At 39.7% G+C, this 21,113-nt stretch overlaps 1 protein-coding gene across 3 annotated transcripts in view; it reads left to right on the forward strand.

The window, feature by feature from the left end:
• The window catches only part of ATP10B (ATPase phospholipid transporting 10B (putative)), a 257,027-nt gene that overhangs the window by 166,093 nt on the left and 69,821 nt on the right, over positions 1 to 21,113 (forward strand). For all 3 annotated transcript variants that reach the window (XM_045502834.1, XM_045502817.1, XM_045502826.1), the window contains 2 exons: positions 3,022 to 3,226; positions 20,914 to 20,999. In XM_045502834.1, coding sequence (XP_045358790.1) covers positions 3,022 to 3,226; positions 20,914 to 20,999 — 291 coding nt within the window. The remainder of the gene's footprint in view (positions 1 to 3,021; positions 3,227 to 20,913; positions 21,000 to 21,113) is intronic.

Consider the following 21,113-nt stretch of genomic DNA (forward strand, 5'->3'; position numbering starts at 1 on the left):
CATCCTAAGGAAAAGAGGATTAATATAAAGGAAAGACAGAGGTGATTGTTACTAGTAAGGCAGTGACTTCCCTGAGATCCAAGAAATAATAGAAGTCAGAGACTGGTCTGACTTACAGCATCTTGGGCGGCTCCACTTACCACATAACACCTATCATCATGATGGGAATTGACAAGACAACATGCCAGCCCAGCTCACAAAAGTGACCACTTATAAATATGTATATACCATAAGCTCATCTCCATAACCCTCCATCTTCCATCACCCTTATAGCCCAGATCCCATAAGAAGCAGTGGTGTCCTTTATTAGAAGGGGGAAGAATGAAATTCACTATTCATGGATGGAGGTATGTTGGCCTTGCCTCCAATATGTCTATATATACACCAATCCCAACTAGCATTTGACAATCTTCTGAACCAGTGCGCTCTGGAATAGTTGACAATCAGGATATTCCTCAGAGTCAAAGCCATTCTCACTAAACCCAATCTCAAATACCAGTCAGAATGCTGAGATTATAGCAATCAGCTGATACCCACCATCCCCAAAGGCATTATCTTATAGGACACATAACTCAAAGAGGGGAGGTGGGGAAGAATGTGGACAAGTTCAGTGATAATCCTTTATCACTTGGAACAATTTTGCTACAATATTTAGGAATTTTTTGTTTTGTTTTAAGCACCCCCTCAAAAAGAACAATAACAACAAAAAAGCAAGAGAGAAATCCAATCTTTCTTTGGCCCTGTGAGATTCCTTTTCCCATGGAGAGTACAGTCCATTCCAGTTTCTTTAAGTAGTCTTATAATTGAACATTTAACAGGTGTTCTCAGGGCTACTCTGAAGAAAAAAAAACAAATCTTTCCCTGAATCAGCAGAGAAACCATGAATTATTTTACAGTAATGTTCACCTTTCTGATGGAGGGGTATCCACCCTAAATATATCCATAAACAGATAAATATATTTCTGAAGTGCCACTGAGAAATAAATATGGGGGGTGGGGACTGACTGTCCTTGTTCTTCACAGGGGAAAAAAAGGTGATAAAATAAGCTGCTGGAATCAAAAAGTGTTTAGAAACCTGTTAAATGTCTTTCCATGGAAAGAAGAAATATTACTAAGATGCTACAGATGCATTGCCTCCCAAATCCTCTAGGTGATTTCAATAGACATTTGGGTGATATTGCCCATCAACTGATTTTGCCAGTAGCTGCTGTGCTGTGCTTTCTGAAGCCACGGGAACTTCCAAAGAATTCTATGGGTCTTTAGCATGGCAGGGTTTTCCCCAATACTAATGTCCCTGATTATTTTGTAGACTCCGATCAGACCTTCCCTTGGTTGGCCTTCCAGATAGAAGCACACTCATTTCAGGGGACTAGGGGAGTCATCTTCATAGATCTTTTATGACAAGGACAATGGGGTCTTAGGAGGGCTTGTTCAGGGTTCTCCAGGGGGCACCAAAGAGGAAGCAAGACCTCAAGCCCTTATCCTTCTTAGGGACTTTTATGAAGTCAAAAGAGAAAAGTGAAATTCCAGTCACATCTCTTTCTCTGTGGAAGAGTAGTCTTGCCATGAGTGGGCACCCAGATTCTAACAGAAATTGAAGCAATAACATGCCCAGAGGGGTTCAGCATCCGTAGAGAAAAACAGCAAAGGAGAGCTTACCTCCTTAGGCCTGGCTGGTCTGAGAGGCATCCAGCTGCAAGCCAGCTGGGCTCAGTTGAAAAGACCACATGTAGAATATTGGTTTGGTTCCACATCCCATATTTAAAGAGAAACATTTCCAAATGCAGCCTTAGACGAAACAGCTCACACCTCCAGGACAGCTCTTGAAACTATCATTCATACAAGAATAACAGAGGACACTTGGAAAATTAAATTTCACTTGGGAAGCCCAAAAGATTTCAGGGGACACCTGATGAATGCCTTAAAATATTTACAAAATGGTAGAAGATGGAATACATCAGGCTCTCCAGGAGAGCAGATCTAGCTCAATATTTGGCTATGTAGTTGGAAGACTTTCTAAGATGAGAGCTCCTTGAAATAGAATGTCTTGCCTTGGGTAGTAGGGAGTCCTTTTGCTGTTGGTGCAAAAGCTGAGGCTGCATAACCCCCTGAGACCCGAGGAGGGAGGGGGATACTTTTGAGGCAGTAGGATCTCCAAGCATTGAAAACTGTAGGGATGTGTGTCAAGCTGGACCTGGTCTCAGGTTTCAGCTCTATTTTTGTAAGACCCTGGAAACTTTTCTTGGACCCTCAATTTCCTCATTTGTGAACTGGGTCTAACAATATCTATTCTAGTGGGTTATTATCCAAGTAAATAAAGTATTAACAAACATTAATGCTTGGCACAGTAGAAATCCTACATTTGTGATTATTGCTGCCACTGTTATATCTGAGCTTGATACATTGAATAGAAAGAGACAGTTCATAATTTCCTCAGATTTCTTTAGCCCTCTGATTCTATGATCACCATGGGTTCCATCTTGTCAACCTTACTGTTGCTGTCTTCCTAATTCCCTGACTGCCCAGAGTTTTCTGTTTCAGCACAGCCCCAGATCTTCCTCCACAATGGTCTATATCCTCACTTTCCTACTGCCACTTTCCTCTCATAATTAGAAATAATCTTTCCTTGCAACCTGCTTTCTACAGGTTAGCTAGCTATTCTAGAAAATTATGTATATTAAGAGTACTATAATAATAATATAATAATATGACTATGTAGTCACCTTCTCCCTCTTCCTTCTTCGGCTAAGAAGCAAGGCTAAGCACAGTCAACAGCCAGCAGTCAATCAAAACTCTAAATGATCATGAGAACAGATCTTCTACTAGTGGTATTCTATAGGTCATGCTTAGCTTTTCTAGAGAGATTATGATGGTGGTCATTTGGAGGTAAAATACTAAACAGTCTTGCGACAGGCTTCCTGGGGGACATTTAGGCACAGGTGGGACCTTCTTCTGTTCACTCATTTAATTTTCTAGAGAACCTTAAAACTCACTCTGACCCCTGTTGTTCTCCCACCCAAGAAAACAGCGGAGCTACGTGAAGAAGTGCTGGAAGGATGTGCGTGTGGGCGACTTCATCCAAATGCAATGCAATGAGATCATCCCAGCAGACATACTCCTGCTCTTCTCTTCAGACCCGAATGGGATCTGCCACCTGGAAACTGCCAACCTGGATGGAGAGACAAACCTCAAACAAAGGCGTGTTGTGAAGGGCTTCTCACAGCAGGTAAGGATCTTTCCAAGATTTCCAAAGGTGAGGTCAAAGGGAAGAAGCAAGCCAACTCTACTGGAAAACTGAACTCAATCTGGTGCCAGAGGGAAAGTAGGAGATGCCTCCTTTTCCCAAGCACTTAGGTACACTTAATCTTCCCAGCAAGCCTCTTAATGGGTATTATCCCTATACCACTGATGGGGAAACTGAGGCTTAAGAAAGGTAAATAACTTGCTAAAAGTCTCAGAATTCCTAAATGGGGGCCCACTATGTTTAAGGAAACAGTGGTCTCTGTTCTAAACCAAGGAGTCTAATATCTATTTGGTTACCCTTGGAACCAACCTGCTTTCCATGTTTATGCAGCCCTGCCCATCCTGCCCAGCTCTGCTCCCTCAACCTCTCCCTCCCTGAATCTTCTCTAGTACTACTTTGACCCCAGCATAAGCTTATAGGAAGGTATTGTTAACTATTTTTTCACTTGTGTACATCTTACCTTCCCTCATAGACAAACAGGGAACAATTGTCAACATCTTTATTTAACCCCCACACTTACACATATGGTACCTTGAACATCATGGGGAAGTCATTATTGTCTGGAGGTTTATGAGCCCAGGCTCTGGAGGTTGACAGAGCTACACTACCATTTATTAGCATTGTCACCTCAGGAAAGTTACTCCTCTCTCACTTCTTTATTCCCTCATCTGGAAAATGGGTATAAAAATAGTACCTTCTCCATTAGAGTGATTCTTAAGACTGAACAATATGTATAGCAATTACTTAGTATGAAGGTAGACATATAGTAAGAGACCAGTAAATAGTCTGCAGTAAATATCAACAGTGTTCATAGGCAATGTGTTGAGTAATTGAAACTGGGTGTGATTGATATTCCAATTTTTAATTAAAAATCCCCTTGAAAGGGTTGATTTTCAATCTGGAACCTTTCTCTGCACATGGAAAAGAATAAAATTCTATCACTTTCTTCATTCTGCCAGTCTTCGGCAGGAGAGAAATTGGATGAGTCAGGGGATTTAGGGGTGAGAAGGCAAGTGCTTCATTCCTCAGAGATTATCATAAGCTAGAGTTAGGTTATCTAGATTGAAACTTCTTGAGAGAAGACAACTCCCCTTACCTCACTTTGCCCCTCCCAAAGCACCAGATGAGCAGTTCTCACAAAATCTCTTTGGTACGATGGATTCCTCAGGATTCTCTTCTCTCGCCTCTGCGTGTTTCTCCCCTAGTTCTGTTATGGGATTCACATGAGATAAAGGAAGGAGCGAATGAAATATAGGGCTTGGTGCATAGTAGGCCCACAGTAAATGGTCTGTTGCTGATACCTCAGCTGCACTTACTGCCCTGGGCATGGAAACCACCATGACCACATGGCTGCCATCTGCTTTTCTTGTCACTTCTCACGTTCAGTTTTCCATTGGTCTCCAGGCCCCACCCAAGTCAGTCACTGCACTGGTGCTGGGTGTCTAAGTTTTCTCTCCTTTGCTTGTCCCCACCACATTCACCAAATCACCCTAGAGTTTACAAGGGCAGGATCTGAGGAAAGTTCACAAAGCCATTCTAGATACACAGCAATCTATTTCCTGGCTCAGGGCCCTGTGGCCTGCCCTCTAGATCAGAGACTTTTAAGCTTCTTTAAACATAACTCACAGTAAGAAATACATATTATGCATGGGCAACACACACAGGTGGATGTGTGTATGTGAGATGTAAAATTGCCACCTGATACTACATGCAAAGCACTCTGAGACTTTCTATTCTATTTCATTATTTTACAAAGCTCTGGGAGGAGTGAAACTTGTGTTTGCTTACAAACCTACCCCTCTGCCTCCCCTTCCCAATCTCCTCATCTCTGTTCTGAGTCCTCTTTATTCTCTCTCAGCCAGCGGGTTTTCAGGGTTGTTGAGTTTCAACCAGTAGCTTCTCTTTTTGTCTCTGGCAGCAGCTCCCAAGCTGTTTCTTGTATTTTAATTAGTCAGATAGTTTGGGATTTGACTGGAATGAAGAGCCAGATAAAAGGGTCATTCACACTCCAGTGCCATAGACCAGCCAATTTAATAACATCTCTCAAACTCTAACCCTGAATTCTCACAGGGTAGTTGGCATAATGATTTACAAAAAAAAAAAAAAAAAGTTAAATTCATTTGTGAAGGGAAGAAGATTTATTTGAGCTTGAAGGTTTTTAGCGTTCTCTATTTGTTCCTTCATTCTCCCCCTCACTTTGCTTAAGTGTGTTTTTCCATTTCTATAATAATAGTTATAATGATGACGTACTTTTATTAAGTCCTTACTGAGCCTTTGCATGATTATCTCCTTTATCCTCACAAATCCCCACTGAGAGAGGGCTATTATTGTCCCCACTATACACCTGAGGAAAATGAAGCATAGGAAGGTTAAGTTACTTGCCCAAGGTCACTGAGCCAGGAAGTGCTTGAAACAAGATTCAAAACCAAGTTTATCCAAAGTCTCAACTCTTAAGGTTTGTAGCAGCTCATCTCCCTGGCCTATTGACTATTACCCAGAGTTTACCCAGAGATGTTTACTTGAAAGCACACATTTATCATTTTTAATATTCTTTTCACATATAAGTAGTACATGGTAGGAAGAATAAAAGTAGGCTTATCCAGGTCCCTGAAAAAGGAATCTGGGCTGTTCTTTGCTATCTTGCTTCTCCCTTATGTCATCAGTGCAAAAAGATTTCTGAATATAGGTAGAATTCTCTTCTAACTCTATACTATAGCATTTCTCAAATGTGTTGGGCAGACATTGATGACAGTTGCAAGAAAAATACATTTTGCAAAATCAAAAAGACAGAAGACATTAGGTTACAAATTTTCAAATATTTCAAATATTTGTGGCAGACTTCTCAGGTACTTTGGTAAGCCCAAGGAGGAGAGGAGACAGGTACGAGTATGTACCATTTCTAAACACTTAACCACAGAAACCTTTTATTCCAAGGAACACATTCCAGGACTACTACAGGAGATGTGGTATCACAATTTAGGGATTTGTCCCAAATACATTAGAGGTGTTCAAGATGTACCATAATTACCACAGAGAGAATCTTTTAAAAATATACATGCATCCTTCCACATTATCACTAAGTTATGGCTTACCAGGACTGAGTAGGGGTCAAGCATGCATATGTTTTAAATGTTCCCCCATATGATCTCAACATGAACCTACTACCTTCTTGAAAACCTGTACAACAGGTGTCACCTGTGTCACCTTGGGCACCTACAAAAAACACTTTTAATAATAAAAACAAAACTGCCATCTCCGTGCTTCTTACATGTGCTAGTTTCTTTGCATGCATTGTCCCTGTTAGTCCTTGCAACCACCCTGTGAGATGGATATATCTATCCTCCTTTACAGATGAAACTCTGAGGAATAGAAATAGCATATCTTACCATTGTCTCAGAGAAGGTTTTGGGTACCTACAGATATGGTTTGTATGGAAATTTGATATCTTAAGTAATAAGTATCAATGGCTTTTGTTTGTTTTCCTTCTAAATCCCTAGGGGTTAATACCTTCACCTTGCCAAAAGGGTTTTTACTAACAGATTTCTAGAAATTTTCCACCCCATTCGTACACCCACACTCATTTTTACATCTTGTGGATGATGAGAGATTAGTATATTCTGTTAATTCAAAATCACTAAGACAAACTTTGTCCCAGCTCCCCTATATCAGCATTTCTCAAAGTGAAGTCTGCCAAATGCTTATCTCAAGAGACAGTTGTTGAAAAACAAGGTTCATGGTCAAATCTGGATGGAAAAATCTGTGTCCTGTCGACCTCTCTTAGAGGTTCCAGCATACATCAACATAGTAAGGTCTCTGAGAAGATCTGCAGGCAACAGATCTTTTAAAATTTAACCCTGAGTTTTCAGAACTGTTCTTCAAGACAATAATTCTAGCATTCTGATGAAAATTTGGGGGGAAAATTAACCTGGATTGTGAAGCACACATGATCAAAGCAGGTGAGCAGTAACAGAGAAGTTAACAATCTTCATGACTTAGGCAATTCATTCTCCAGTTACCCAAACAGGTTCCAATGAAATTATAAACATAAAAGAGCTTCTCAAAAGTAATTTCCTCCTGTGACATGAGACATCATTCTCAAGGTTTCCAAAGAGTTGCTTTCTTTTTTTTATAATATTTTTTTAATGTTTATTTATTTTTGAGAGAAAGAGAGACAGAGAATGAGTGGAAGAGGAGCAGAGAGAGAGGGAGACACAGAATCCGAAACAGGCTCCAAGCTGTCAGCACAGAGCCCGACGTGGGGCTTGAACTCACAAACCGTAAGATCATGACCCAAGCTGAAGCCAGCCGTTCAACCGTTCAACCGACTGAGCCACCCAGGCGCCCCCCAAAGAGTTGCTTTCAAATTCTTTTTCTCAGAATTCAACTTGGACCAGGCCAATTGTTTTTTCAATTCAGACTTTTATCATGCTGGGTGATCTTTGAATTCACAAAATTATTGACCTATTCTTGCAGTATTTATTCCCACATCCCATTGCTGAGGAAAGGGAAGGGATCCAAAATTAGTCTTATGCTAAGGTCTGCTGAGCAGGTCAGAGGACTTTATTAGAGAATTAAATTGTACCATTTTCTCTTTGGTGACATTCTGATACCTGAAATCTCTTCTTTAAAAGGATTTCCTAGATGAGTACTGGGAATTTAATGCCTGAAAAGGAGTATGTGACATTTATTTTGGTAGATGTAAATTACCAAAGCCAAAGAGTCAGAAATTAATTCTTCCAGTTAGTGTTTGAGATCAAACATATTTCTGGGTATATCTTATCCAAGTCACTGAATCCTAAGTCCTCCTAAAACATGTGTCAGATCATTTCCCAGTACTAAACAAGTGCTTGCTACAGCAAGTATGATATATGGACTAACCTCTTCAGCATCAATTGGAAGCTTCTTAGAAATGCAGAATTTCAGGCCCTGCCCCAACTCAATTGGAATTTGCAATTTAACAAGATCCCCAGGTGATTCCTGTGCACAGTAAAGTTTGAAAGCAGTGGCCAAGGGCATCAATGATTAATAATTGTGCTTATCTGTTTATTGCCCAAATTAAAGATTTTTAATTGACTCTCCTTTTTAACTAGCTTGCATTCCATGATGATTAGTGATTTTAAACCATTTTCTCAATTATGAAGAACCATTGTAGCTTGGATCCTCTGCAATGAATGTGTACACTGACTTTAACATACTTAGGCAGCAGAGCACTTTGCCAAAAGATTGAGATAGGGTAAATGAGTTATTTATTTATCACCCTCGTGGTTCACTGATAATGCACCTGGAATGAAGCAAAAGGTAGATGTTCTCTCAACTCTGCCTGCCCTGACAACCAGAGAAAAAGTCTCTTTCCTGGTGGATTTTGTAATAGAACCTGCCCCTGACAGGCTGTTCCAAGTTTCCTTAAGAAAGACCCTAAGGGGTCTTTCAGGGCCCCTGGGTGGCTCAGTTGGTTAAGCGCCCAACTCTTGATTTCAGCTCAGGTCATGATCTTGTGATTCATGATTTCAAGACCCACGTTGGGGCTCCACACTGCTGACAGCACGAAGCCCGCTTGGGATTCTCTCTCTCTCTCTCTGGCCCTCCTCCACTCACACACACTCTCTCTCTCAAAATAAATAAATTAATTTTTAAAAAAAAAAGAATGATAGCCCTTCTACCTATTATCCACTGCTTAAATGTTGAGCAGAGAGCAAATTTTCTAGTATCCCTTTAATATAAAATCTACATGATGATATATGATGATAATAAATAATATCAACAGATAGGTTGATTAAACATATACTGTGTGCCATAGGCAGTTCTCCTAAGTGTTTTATACCTATTATCTCTTTATACTCCCCATAAATAACCCTGTGAGATAAGCACTTTGATTATCGCCATTTGACAGATGAGTTAAGTAACCCTGCTAGCAGTGGACTAAGCTTGGACTTAAACTCAGGATTATCTTATTTTAACTTTTTATTATGAAAATTTTCAAGCATATCCAAAAGTAGGGAGAATAATATGATAAGTTTCTAATGTGCCCATCACCTGATTTCAACAATCAACTCATAATCAATCTTGTTTTATCAATAGCCTCACCCTCTTCATTCTGCAATTTATTTCAAAGCAAATCTTCAATGTTGCAACATTTTACTGGCAAACATTTTAATATCTATCTCTCAAGGATAGGATTTCTTAAAAATGCCCCTATACCATTATCATTCCTAAAATATTAGCATTAATTCCTTGATATCAACTTTCAATTCAGTGTTCAATATCTTCCAGTTTATTTGAATCAGAATCCAAACAAGTCTAGAGGTGCATGGGTGGCTCAGTCAGTTAAGCATCCAACTTCAGCTCAGATCATGATCTCATGGTTCATGAGTTTGAGCCCCACATCAAGCTCTCTGCTTTCAGCACAGAGTCTGCTTAGGATCCTCTGTCCCCCATCTCTCTGCCCCTGCCCCACTTTTGCTCTCTCTGTCTCTCAAAAATAAATAAAAACATTTTTTTAAAAAAAGCAGAATCCAAATAAGTCTAAACACTTAGATAAGCTTAACTCTCTTTTATTCGATAGGTTCCCTATTCATCTTTCTTTTTTTTTTGTTGTTTGTTTGTTTTTCTTGTATATTTAGTTCTTGTTGCTGAATAAATAAGATTATTTGTTCTATGAAATTTCCCATAGTCTGGATTTTGCTGATCGCATTGTCTCCCAGTTATGTAATTTAACATGTCTCCCTGTTCATTGTATTTCTGTAAATTGGCAGTTAGAGCTAGTGCCTAAATCTGATTCAGGTTAGATTTGTGTTTGTGGGTGGATATGTCGCTGTTGCATGAATTGATTCCCTACCATCCTGCACAGGTGACCAATGAGTTTGTCTATTTTACTATCAATATGCACTCATGGATTTAAACATATTTGATGTGTGTCAAATCAGTGCGTTTGTTATCTTTATTGATTGCCCCATTTTTAGCCAGCGGGACCTTCTTCACATTGGCTCCAGAGCTCTTTTTCATGACCTCAATAGTCTTCAATAGATCTAGTCCCTTTTAAGAGAAAATAGTGTTTAGAAATCACAATAAGTACATGTTGAAGGTACATATTGGTATTGGATTGATCATTATTTCTGTGCTATTAAATGGACAGAACTAGGACTTTTTAAAGATTAAATAGATGAGGATTTATGCTGGTACTTGAAATTCAGGACTAGAGGTCTTTATACAACCTCACCAATATTAAATATGTAAGTCCTTCTCCCACATTAGACAAAATCAATTAGCCTCTGTAGTACAAAGTATACTGTATTTTGATATTTGACACAAACAATCCTTAGAAGTAGAAAAGGGAAGAATTAGTAATAATTTCAAGATGGGGAAACAATTTCTAAAAGATTAAATCTTATCAAAGATTACTCAGCTAATGCAGGGTTATGCCAAACTTGGAAGGCAATTTGGATGTACCTGATTATTTTTCCCTTTGCTAAAGTAATTCTTAGATCCCTTTACATGTTTATTTTATTTCTCAAATAAATACAATTTCACAAATATGAAAATAATGAAACTATACAATTATTTGAAATGATAATAATGAGACCATGATGGGCACAACCCTAAAAAAAACTTAGTTTTATTTTTTGCAGTCCTCTGACCTTTTTTTGGTGATTCTCCCCTCCAGAGGTCTTCTAAGGCATGAGCGCATGCGTGGGCGTACACACACACACACACACACACACACACACACACACCACAAACATGGGAGATTCCTTCTCCTTCCCAGTGTTTAGCACTATTTGAAAACTTCTATTAAAAAGTCTTTTTTAGGGGTGCCTGGGAGGCTCAGTTGGTTGAACGTCTGACTTTGGCTCAGGTCATGGCCTCATGGTTCATGGGTTAGATCCCTGCTTCCAGTTCTGTACTGACAACTCAGAGCCTGGAGCCTCCTTCAGATTCTGTGTCTCCCTCTCTCTGCGCCCCTCCCCTGCTTGTGCTCTGTCTCACTCTGTCTCTCAACAACAAATAAATGTTAGAAAACATTTTTTAAAAGTCTTTTTTTTTTTAATTTTTGTCCCTTTAGGGACTTATGAGGAAGCTCTGCTAGGTTATGTGAAAGATATGATCATCTAAAGGTGTTAATAGATGATAGCTTCAAGTTTTCTTCTTTCCCACTGTCTCCCTACTCCATGATAACATATTTACATTTTGATAGTGGTCTTCACAGTCTTAACCACTAAGGATAACTGTGAGTATTTCAGCACAATGTGGGAAATATTTGATGCCTCAAAGGAGAACCATACCAATCTAGTATAAGGATTAGTCAAGACTCTTGACTGCATGTGACAGAACCCCAATTCAAAATAGCTTACAGAGACTTTATTGAAAGAAAACAGGGTGAATTGGGCCTTAGGGTCATGTCAACCAGAAATTTGGAATCCATCAGTGCAATGCTCATTTTTTGTCTGTGTGTCTGTCTGTATTTGGCTTTCATCTCTCACAAACAGACCTACACTCACAGCTTCACCTCTTGAGAGGGACTGGGAAAGAGACAAAGGTTGGTCTGGCTGGTATTATGTACCCAACCCTAGACCAATTAACTCAGTCCAGAAGGAAAGGCATCCTCTGCTTCAACTGTATGGTGGAAATTGGTCTAGGAGCAGGAGAGTTCTGAGCGGCTCAGCAATAAATATCCATTATATAATTATGCTATATACACCCAACTTACTGTTGACCAAGTTCCTCTATCCTTAAGGAGAAAGGCCTGAGGTTGTCTGTCTTTCTCCCATGCCCCTAGTGGTATTCCTGCTTACAAAACCTTCCTTCCCTATCTGCCTTCTCTCTGCCTCCACGACATCCTCTGCAATGTACCCAGAGTGAATCTCTCCTCCCTCTGTGCTTCCATAGACTTATCACTCTCAGCAGTAGTGCCTACTTCACTGTGTTTCAGTCAATAAATTCATTTACCCAACTAGTATCTGATTAGATCTGTGCTAGGATATTTTGTTGTTGTTCATGAGAGGTGACACATTATGGTCATCTCTTCTGTGACTAACTTAATATTGAAGTTTCTCAAACCAGAATTCATACTGTCTTTTTTGTGATCTTCTTTGCCAAAAATATGAGGTACAAAATATTGGATGTCATGTTACTTTCTTTGGTCTCAGTTATCCACAGCAAGAAAAACGGATGCAGAAAAAAATTGCCAGTTTAACACTATATTCTGTTAAGGCAGCACTGCCCACTTGGTGGCAGATGTCCATATTTCAGGTATCATGTATTCACTCATTGATTCACCAGTGAGTCCTTGAATATATCCTCTGTGCCAGGTGCTATAGTGTTCAGCTGCAAATGAGAGAGAGGCTGTGACTCTATACTCTAACAGGGAATCACAAAGACATTTATTAATAAATAGTCCCACAAACAATTAGTAATTGTTTCCTTTTAAGAATGACAGAGAACATCATTCTTTTCCCAGTATTTTCTTGGCATGTCAAACCCATGCCTTATAGCTTGGAAAATGTCATAACTTGATTTTGAGATTAAATTTAGTCTTAGCCCTGAATAAGAATCAGAACATTTGTACACTTGAAAAAAGGCCACACAAGACTGTATGGAATCCTTAGATCGCATCTCCTGCCCACAGCCCTGTAACCCAGTCTGTGTGCTTTGGTGGGAATCTCTTGGGCAGGCAGGGACACACACCCAGGTGATTGCATATGCAGATCATTTCCTCACCCAGAGTCAGAAAGGAAAGTAACTGCCAGTCACTCTGTTGCAGGTTATCTTGAAAAGAACCTCAACCACTGGCCAGGAACAGGAAGGTTATCAAATGCTGGTAACTGTCATTATTTTTCAGACAGAATTCTCAGAAATCAGAGGGTTGCTTATTTGTATGCCAGGAAGGAAACCTCAGTCACCTGGATCAGCAGCTAGAGAGTGAAGAACATTTGATTTGAGCATTCTCCAAACTAATAAGCTTTAAAAAAGAAGCGAAACTTTAAAGAGTATTCTCCTAAGGTTGCATGCAGTGTACCTCCTGTGTAGCCCCTGGAAGGCTGTAATCTGTGTATCTGAAACCTGGCTCCACCTCCATGAGCCCTCCACAAAGACTTATTCTGCTTTGCCATCCTCTCTCCAGTATGGGGCTGATTTTCTAGTCATATACCCTGAGGGTCATGTAGAAACAGAGACAGAGCTGCACCAAAGCTTGGTCATCCCTGATTCAATTCTTTTTCACACATGTCCCTGGATCAAAGTAAAAACTCTGTAAATAAGTACATTCTGTGTTTAAGGAAAAAATTTAGCTGACTTCTGTCTCTCTTCTACTAACAGACTCTTTCTTGAATATTTCCTAATGACCGTGGTGGGGTTTCAAAGTGATCTAAAGTATACTTCTTATCCTCTAAGAATTTAAGACTGTGGGTACCTATTTTTTTTTAATTTAAAGACCCTTTGTGATTATCAAAAATCTTTGAAAACCTTACCCCTCCCCAACCCTCATACCTGAAAGCAATTGTCCTTTGAGTGTCCATTATTATGAAAATAAAACAAAAAGCTGTGGATTTGGATTTGTAATTTGCTGATCTCAAGAATCCCTGCAGAAATTGGAAAACCATGTGTATGAGACTTATTTTTACTCTGTCTACAGATGGCTTCTTGCTGCATATAGGGATTTGTAGATAAGTTGCAATGTTGAATCTACCAATTGGCTTGTAGAAATGGCTTGGTATTTAACTATTAAGAGTGGAAGATATTACAAGTTCCAAGTGAGTAGTATGGATATTAAGAATTGTCTGTTCAAAGGAAGGAGAGGTTGCTATTGTCTGTGGTGGACACGTGGGTCCTTAAGAAGTCTAACACTTGAGCTTGGCAATGGAAGTTTAAGAGAAGTATCAATATGGAAAACTTGCAAATAAGCATGAAAAAGGCCCAGAGGGTTTTTTTTTTTTTTTCCTGTGGGCAGATAGCATTAAATGCTTACATCAAGGAAAGGACATGTATAAGCTTTAGAATCAGACAAACCTTGGTGCTCATGAGCTGTGTGACCTTGGGCAAGCTACTTAGTACAATCAACACTTAGTTTTCTTTCCAATAAAATGGGACTAACCTGTCCTGAACTCTCTACAGGAAATCTGGGAAGATCAATTAAGATCAAGTAAATAAGGGGCAGCATTTTGTGAACTGCAATTTCACCAAATAAATAAAAATCATTAGTTTTTAAAGATGGAGATCTATCCATGCAATTGAATAGGCCACTGTTTTTATCAGACTTCTTTTTGCAAGAAGCAGAAATAGTTCTGGCTAACTTAAGCAAAATAGTATCCTTGCAAAAATGTGGTGGGAGGTAGGGTAGAAGGGAAGAAGCAGCACACAGTCTGGCTTACAGAATGAAAGAAAAGTTGAAACCCCAGCTCCCAAAAAAAGAACCAAAAAAAGGAAATCTCAGTGCAATGGGAGAGTATTGGAAGAAGCAATTACTTCATGATCTCATTTGTTTTTCCTTCCTTGAGTCATTGCACTCAAGTCAAAGTCCCAGAGTGAGTGAGTCTAATGGGAAGGGCATCCTGACTTAGAATTCATCAACATTACAAAGCACAGAAGAGAGGTAATTTCTCAAAAGGAAGTCAAAGGATTGTTAAGGAAAAGCGAGCAGATTGGAAGGTGGGTAGCCAGAAAGCAACTATCTACTACAAATAATTTCAAAAACTCATTCATAAATTTATATAATCATATTTATTAATCAACTTGAAATTCATTTATGAAGAACAGTGGAAAATAAGTCTAGGAAAATAAAAGTTGAGGTCAGTGCAGGGGAAATAGCCTATTCTGGCTACTAGAACATATGTCATCCTGTTTGCTAAACCTTGGCCTTCCCAGTGGTCCTTGGGGGATGCAGCTTGTTGGTTCTGAGCCGTAGGTCAGTGAGGATACCTTAACCCCAAAGAAGGGGTTATACATATTGCCATTGATGTACCTGGGATAATCTGGGCGTTTTGAGTTATTTTATGATTGCAATAATTGACTTGTGTCAGAAACCTCTCCCTGGTGGGGCACCTGGGTGGCTCAGTCGGTTATGCGTCCAACTTTGGTTCAGGTCATGATCTCATGGTTCATGAGTTCAAGCCCCACGTTGGGCTGTCTGCTGACAACTCAGAGCCTGGAGTCTGCTTCAGATTCTGTACCTCCCTCTCTTTCTGCCCCTCCCCTGCTCATGCTCTGTCACTCTCTCTCAAAAATAATATTAAAAAAAATAGTGAAGAAACTCTCCCTTCTGATTCTCACTTTCCCCCATGCCTCATATATAATGGATATTCAATAAATGTTTGAATACATGAATGAATGGATAAGAGACTAGTCTGGCCCATGTTGGAATGTTGGGACCTAGGACTTTATCTATTTTTTTTTTAATTAGTTGAGCCAAAGAATTTCCTTACAAGAAGAAGTCCTATTCCCATGAATCAAAGTTAAGATTTGTCCCTGGGGCTTTTCCCAATTGTTTTGGGTGATCTTTACAGAGAGGTCTTCCTTTCATTTCTTCATCCATCACCTTTCAATATATACATTCCTAATATCACCCTCTCCAGTACTAACCTTATCTCAACAAGTCTTGGTGGTATGCCTGTTGCCACAAGGTATTATGGGAGATGCCCCAGATGAAGCTAGCAGGCTATGAGAGGAAGCATAGATTCAGATATGTAAGTGTTAAATGGAGTCATGAGCAGTGTGGTGTGGAAGCACATAAAAAGGAACAATTCTCATTGGCTGGGGTGAAAGGGTCTATGGAGATTTGGGTGGGCTTCACAGAGGAGGTGGCAAAAAAAAACCCTCTTAAGTGCTTAAAAAATTAATATATGTATATGTGTATGTATGTATGTATGTATACAATCCTCAAAAGAATGTCCCCTATCTAGGTAGGGTCTTAACCTCTACCCTTTGAAGGTACCCTACTTTAAAATGCAAATATACTTGGAAAAGATAACACATTGCATTGGTTATTAGTTGTGGTCTTTTCTATATATTTTCTACTATATTTTAGACAAGGAATTCACTTTTTTCCATTATCAGTTCCCTTTTATTTTTAACCTTAGCACAATACATATATTGCAAGGAAACCCCCACCATGCTTATATAATAGACTCCATAGTTTATATAGTATAGAGTGATATATGCAGATGTCTCTTATTACAAGTCATTAGGACCCTCCCTCCCCCCAGTCATAAAACCTAACCTTTTTTTTCCAATTGAAGAGAAAGGAAAAAAAAATCCCATCGTGTCCTCTCCTGATGGACAGATAGGTTAGAGGGTGTTCTCAATCTGGGCAACTTTATATCTCCTTACCCTAAATTTGTTCTAAAGCAATGCTCAGTTCTATGCAGGAAACACTGGGCAATGTCCTTAAACATTTTTGGTCATCACATCTGGCAGAAGGGGAGAGTGCTCTTGGTATCAAGTTCTTAAAGACCAGGAATGCTGCTAAAAGTCAAAGAATTATCCAGCCCAAAATGTCAATAGTGCCAAAGTTGAGATACTCTGGTCTAGAAATGCCTTGACCTGCCTACCAACTAGCTGTCTATATAGATCTTAAGAAAAAGGATGACAGTGAGCCAATGACTATAAGAAAAACCTTTTATAAAACATAGAAATCTTTTAGAAACAATCAAAAACATTCAATAGAGGCAAATCAAAGGTCAGCATGACAATATTATGTAATTTAGTTTTTTTATGCTTCCTTATTTGACCCACATTAAAAAGGATGATGCTGATCATTATCATGATAATAATGATGATTTCTAGGCATTGGGGTTTGCTTATTTTTTTATTAAGATATAAGTCACTTATTAGTTTTAGGTACATGACATAATTATTTCATATTTGTATATACTGTGAAATCACAATAAGTCTAGTTAACATCCATTACCTCACATAGTTATAATTTTTTTTCTTGTTATGAGATCTTTTAAGATGTACTCTTAGCAACTTTCAAATATACAGTACAATATTATTAACTATAGTCTTGCTATACATTGCATTGCATGACTTATTTTTTAACTGAAAGTTTATTATCTTTTGATCCCCTTTACCCATTTCACCCACCCCATCTCTGGCAGCCTCCAATCTGTTCTCTAAATCTATGAGCTCAGTGTTTTGGGGGTTGGTTTTTTAATTCCACATATATGAATTTATTTATTATATCAGATACTTCAATTATAAAAAGTAGGAAAGGAACATAGGAAAGGAAATGGAGCCAAGAGGAGACCTTAAACACTGATCTTTCCTTTGTGCATCAAAATAACACCATGGTTTAAGAGAGCAAACCATATGACATCAGAAGTCCTATGGTTAAATCCTGTGTTCTCATTTTGCTATCTGTGTGTCACAGGGAAAATCACTGGATCTCCTTGACCTTAATTCCTTCACTTGTAAAATAGAGATAATAATCAGAACTACCTGATAGCATTATTGTATAATTTAAAGGCAATAGTGTATATAAGATATTTAGTTGGTTCTTGGCACACAGCAAGCACTCAATAAGTGCTGTGGCAAGAACAGTAAAAATAGGAGGACAAAGAGGATTAAACATATCGATGATGGTAACACCAATTGACCATGGCGACAACAATGATGGTAATTAGCTTTGGATTCCAGTGATTTGAGGGGCAGTCATGGTCCTGTTACCAGCCACAAGACAATTGCTTTACTTCAGTCTCCATTTGCACATCTACCAGTTACTGTGAGAACTTAATGACAGGTGCCTGGCACGTTGTGTGTGTTCAGAGGAGGTGGGTCTGGCCTGAAGAAATGCGGAGACATACACCTTCCTCTCTGGAAAGGCTTTATCTTTTCCTGGACCCTGATGGCTCCCCAGGCCTTTTTGCTTATTAGTGGGGCTTTCTCAGGTAAAGGGCTGAGTCGGAAAGAAATGTCAGATAGGTAGGCTACATCCGCAAGCTAAAAAGAGCTGTGTGGTAATGAATCAGAAGGGAATCAGAAACTTCTGACCAAGGTTAAAATGAGGACCCTCAGGACACCTGGGCGACTCAGTTGCTTAAGCCTTGGGCCCAGATCATGATCTCAGAGTTCATGAGTCCAAGCCTCACAATGGGCTCTATGCTGACAGCTCAGAACCTAGAGCCTGCTTTGGATATATTCTCTCTCTCTCTCTCTCTCTCTCTGTCTCTGCCCCTCCCCAGCTTATGCTCTGTCTCTCATAAATAAATTAACATTAAAAATAAAAAATAATGACCCTGACAGATTTATAGGGTTTCGTATAGTACCCACCCCCCCCCATGCCTTCTTATCCTTGGTTCTCCTGGCAACTCCCTGGAGTGGCTATAGCAAGTCCTTCAGAACAAGTAATCCTGAGAGGTTATCTTGGAAGGTAGCAAGACCCACATGCCCCTCTTCACAGCCCATCTTGAGGAAGGAAGTAGGAAGCCCAGGGAAAAGGTAATTAGAAAGGGCGAAGTCACCTCTCCAGGATAGAGGGAGACAGAGGACCCAAGGCCAGTTCCCAGAAGAAAAAGAGAACAAGGGATACTTGAGGAAGGTGACCAGGAAGCCCCAGCTGAAGGACAAGAGTCACATTGCTGGCATCTGCTGGGTATGATTAAACAGACACCGTGGACTGACTGCAGCAGGATCATTAGCTCTGAGACCCGCTGCCACTCATACCTGAAATGAGTTTGGATTTAGAAAGCCTGCAATGAGCCGAGAGGTATAGCTCAGAGCGAAGCACATGGCTTAATCAAAGGCATGAAAGCAGCTGACAAATTACAGCGTGATTTGTCATCATCTCAGGACTCGGCAAGTGTTTGTCCCTGAAAGAATCGATACCTGGAGAGAAAAGGACCATATTTTTAGAAACTCCTGGATGGGTAATTTATTTCAAGTGAGTGGAGAGTTTATTTATGTTGGCGCCCCCACAGATCCAATGGACAGTATATTTATACGAAGCCAGAAAATGCTATCATTTCTTCTAATCAATTTGCCCCTTTGAACAGCTGTACCTTGAAGCTTTTGGCAATAAATTCAGGCCGAAAGCTCTACCCAGGAAACCATTTCTAATCCCATCTTTAACACTCCTTCCTTCTACACAGCATGTTACATCTGCTAAAACTTTCCACATGAATTCTATCTTTCCAGACACAAATGAAATGGACAGGGAAGGTGGTGTTAGCCCCAGTCTACAGAGTAGGAAACTGAGGCTTGAGAATTGAAGGGAGTATTAGCCAACGTGGATAGAAAGCAAGATCTCTTCTTCTCCAGTTGTGTCCCTTGCCCCCAACATTGGACTCTAAGATATTGTACAACTAGATAACCTAATGAAAGAGAAATCATGGAGAAAAAGGCAAGAATGTGTCTGAAGTACTTAGCTATAGGAATGTTTACTTGGGTGGGAGGGGGCAGCATGCTGTGCAAGTAGAAAACGGGCCTGCAGTCATACTTGGGTTCAAATCCTAGTGCTGGTACAGCTATGAGCAGCCTACCTACCCTTCTGAGCCATGGTTTTTCCATCCCTAAAGAGAGGATGATTAGTATTCTTCATAGAATAATTATAAATGTAAAAATAAATAATATGTGGGGCACCTGGCTGGTTCAGTCGGTTGAGCATCCAACTCTTGATTTCAGTTCAGGTCATGATCTCACTGTCATGGGATCAAGCCCTGCATCAGGCTGTGCACTGGGTGTGGAGCCTGCTTGGGATTCTTTCTCCCCCTCTCCTTCTGCCTCTCTCTCTCTCTCTCTCCCTCTCTCTCCCTCTCCCTCTAAAATATATATATATATTTATTTATATAATGATAGTATGTTCTTATCACAGCATCTAGAAGAAGAGTACAGCAAAGCCTGTTTATTAGCTACAGTTTTCACATCATGTTTACAACAGAAAAACAAATTGAGACGATATAAGTGTTCTCTAGTGAAATGGTTAAATGAACATGGTGGCATTCATACACCAGGTTTCTATCCAGGTGTTAAGATGTATAAAAAATTTAAGATGTAAAAACTTTCAGTTTATATGAACACCATCTCATCTTCCAAAATCCATAAATGTGCGCACATTATACATGTATGTGTTTTGTACAATTTACACACACACACACACACACACACACACATATGTATATATGTATTTTAACCCTGGAAGTATTATACACACAAGAATATTAATTCTGGTTACCTTTAGGTGGTGTGATTTATAATCTCTTTTTTATTATTTCTGTGCTGCCCAATGTGGTAGCCACCTGCCACATGTAGCTATTTAGCTTTAATTAAAATTAAATAAAATTTCAAAATCGATTTCTTGGTCCTATTTCCACATTTCACCAGGCACACATGATTAGTAGCTTCCACATTGGGCAGTGAGGACTTACAACACTCCCATCATCGCTGTGAGCTCCGTTGGACAGTGCTGGTCAGGAAACTCAAACCCAGGACTGCCAGAGAAATGTGAGCCAGGCAGGAGCCTCCCTCTGCCCTACATCCGACTTTCCAGCATTTTCATTGCACCTACTTCCTCCTTCTTAATGAGGATTTCACTTTTCTTCTCACATTTTATAACTCTTGCAGTGTGACAAAGCAGGGATTACCTTATTCACAGTGCTTCTAACAGTGATTAGCTCTCCTAGTGATCCTATTAAAACTGAATTCCTCTGAATTAATAACCTCATGGTGATCTCTCTCACACACAGGAGGTGCAGTTCGAACCCGAATGTTTCTGCAACACCATCGTGTGTGAGAAACCCAACAACCACCTCAACAAGTTTAAGGGTTATATGTAAGTATCTAATGCCCCTGTGCTGCTGGAAACATTTGTTCTTGAAATGGCCAAAGAGAGAAGCATTGGGGTCCTGAGGATGTGTCTTGCTTTTTGCCTTAAAGAAATGCTAGG

Source organism: Leopardus geoffroyi, chromosome A1 (assembly GCF_018350155.1).
Source record: "Leopardus geoffroyi isolate Oge1 chromosome A1, O.geoffroyi_Oge1_pat1.0, whole genome shotgun sequence".
In the NCBI taxonomy this organism is placed as follows: domain Eukaryota; kingdom Metazoa; phylum Chordata; class Mammalia; order Carnivora; family Felidae; genus Leopardus; species Leopardus geoffroyi.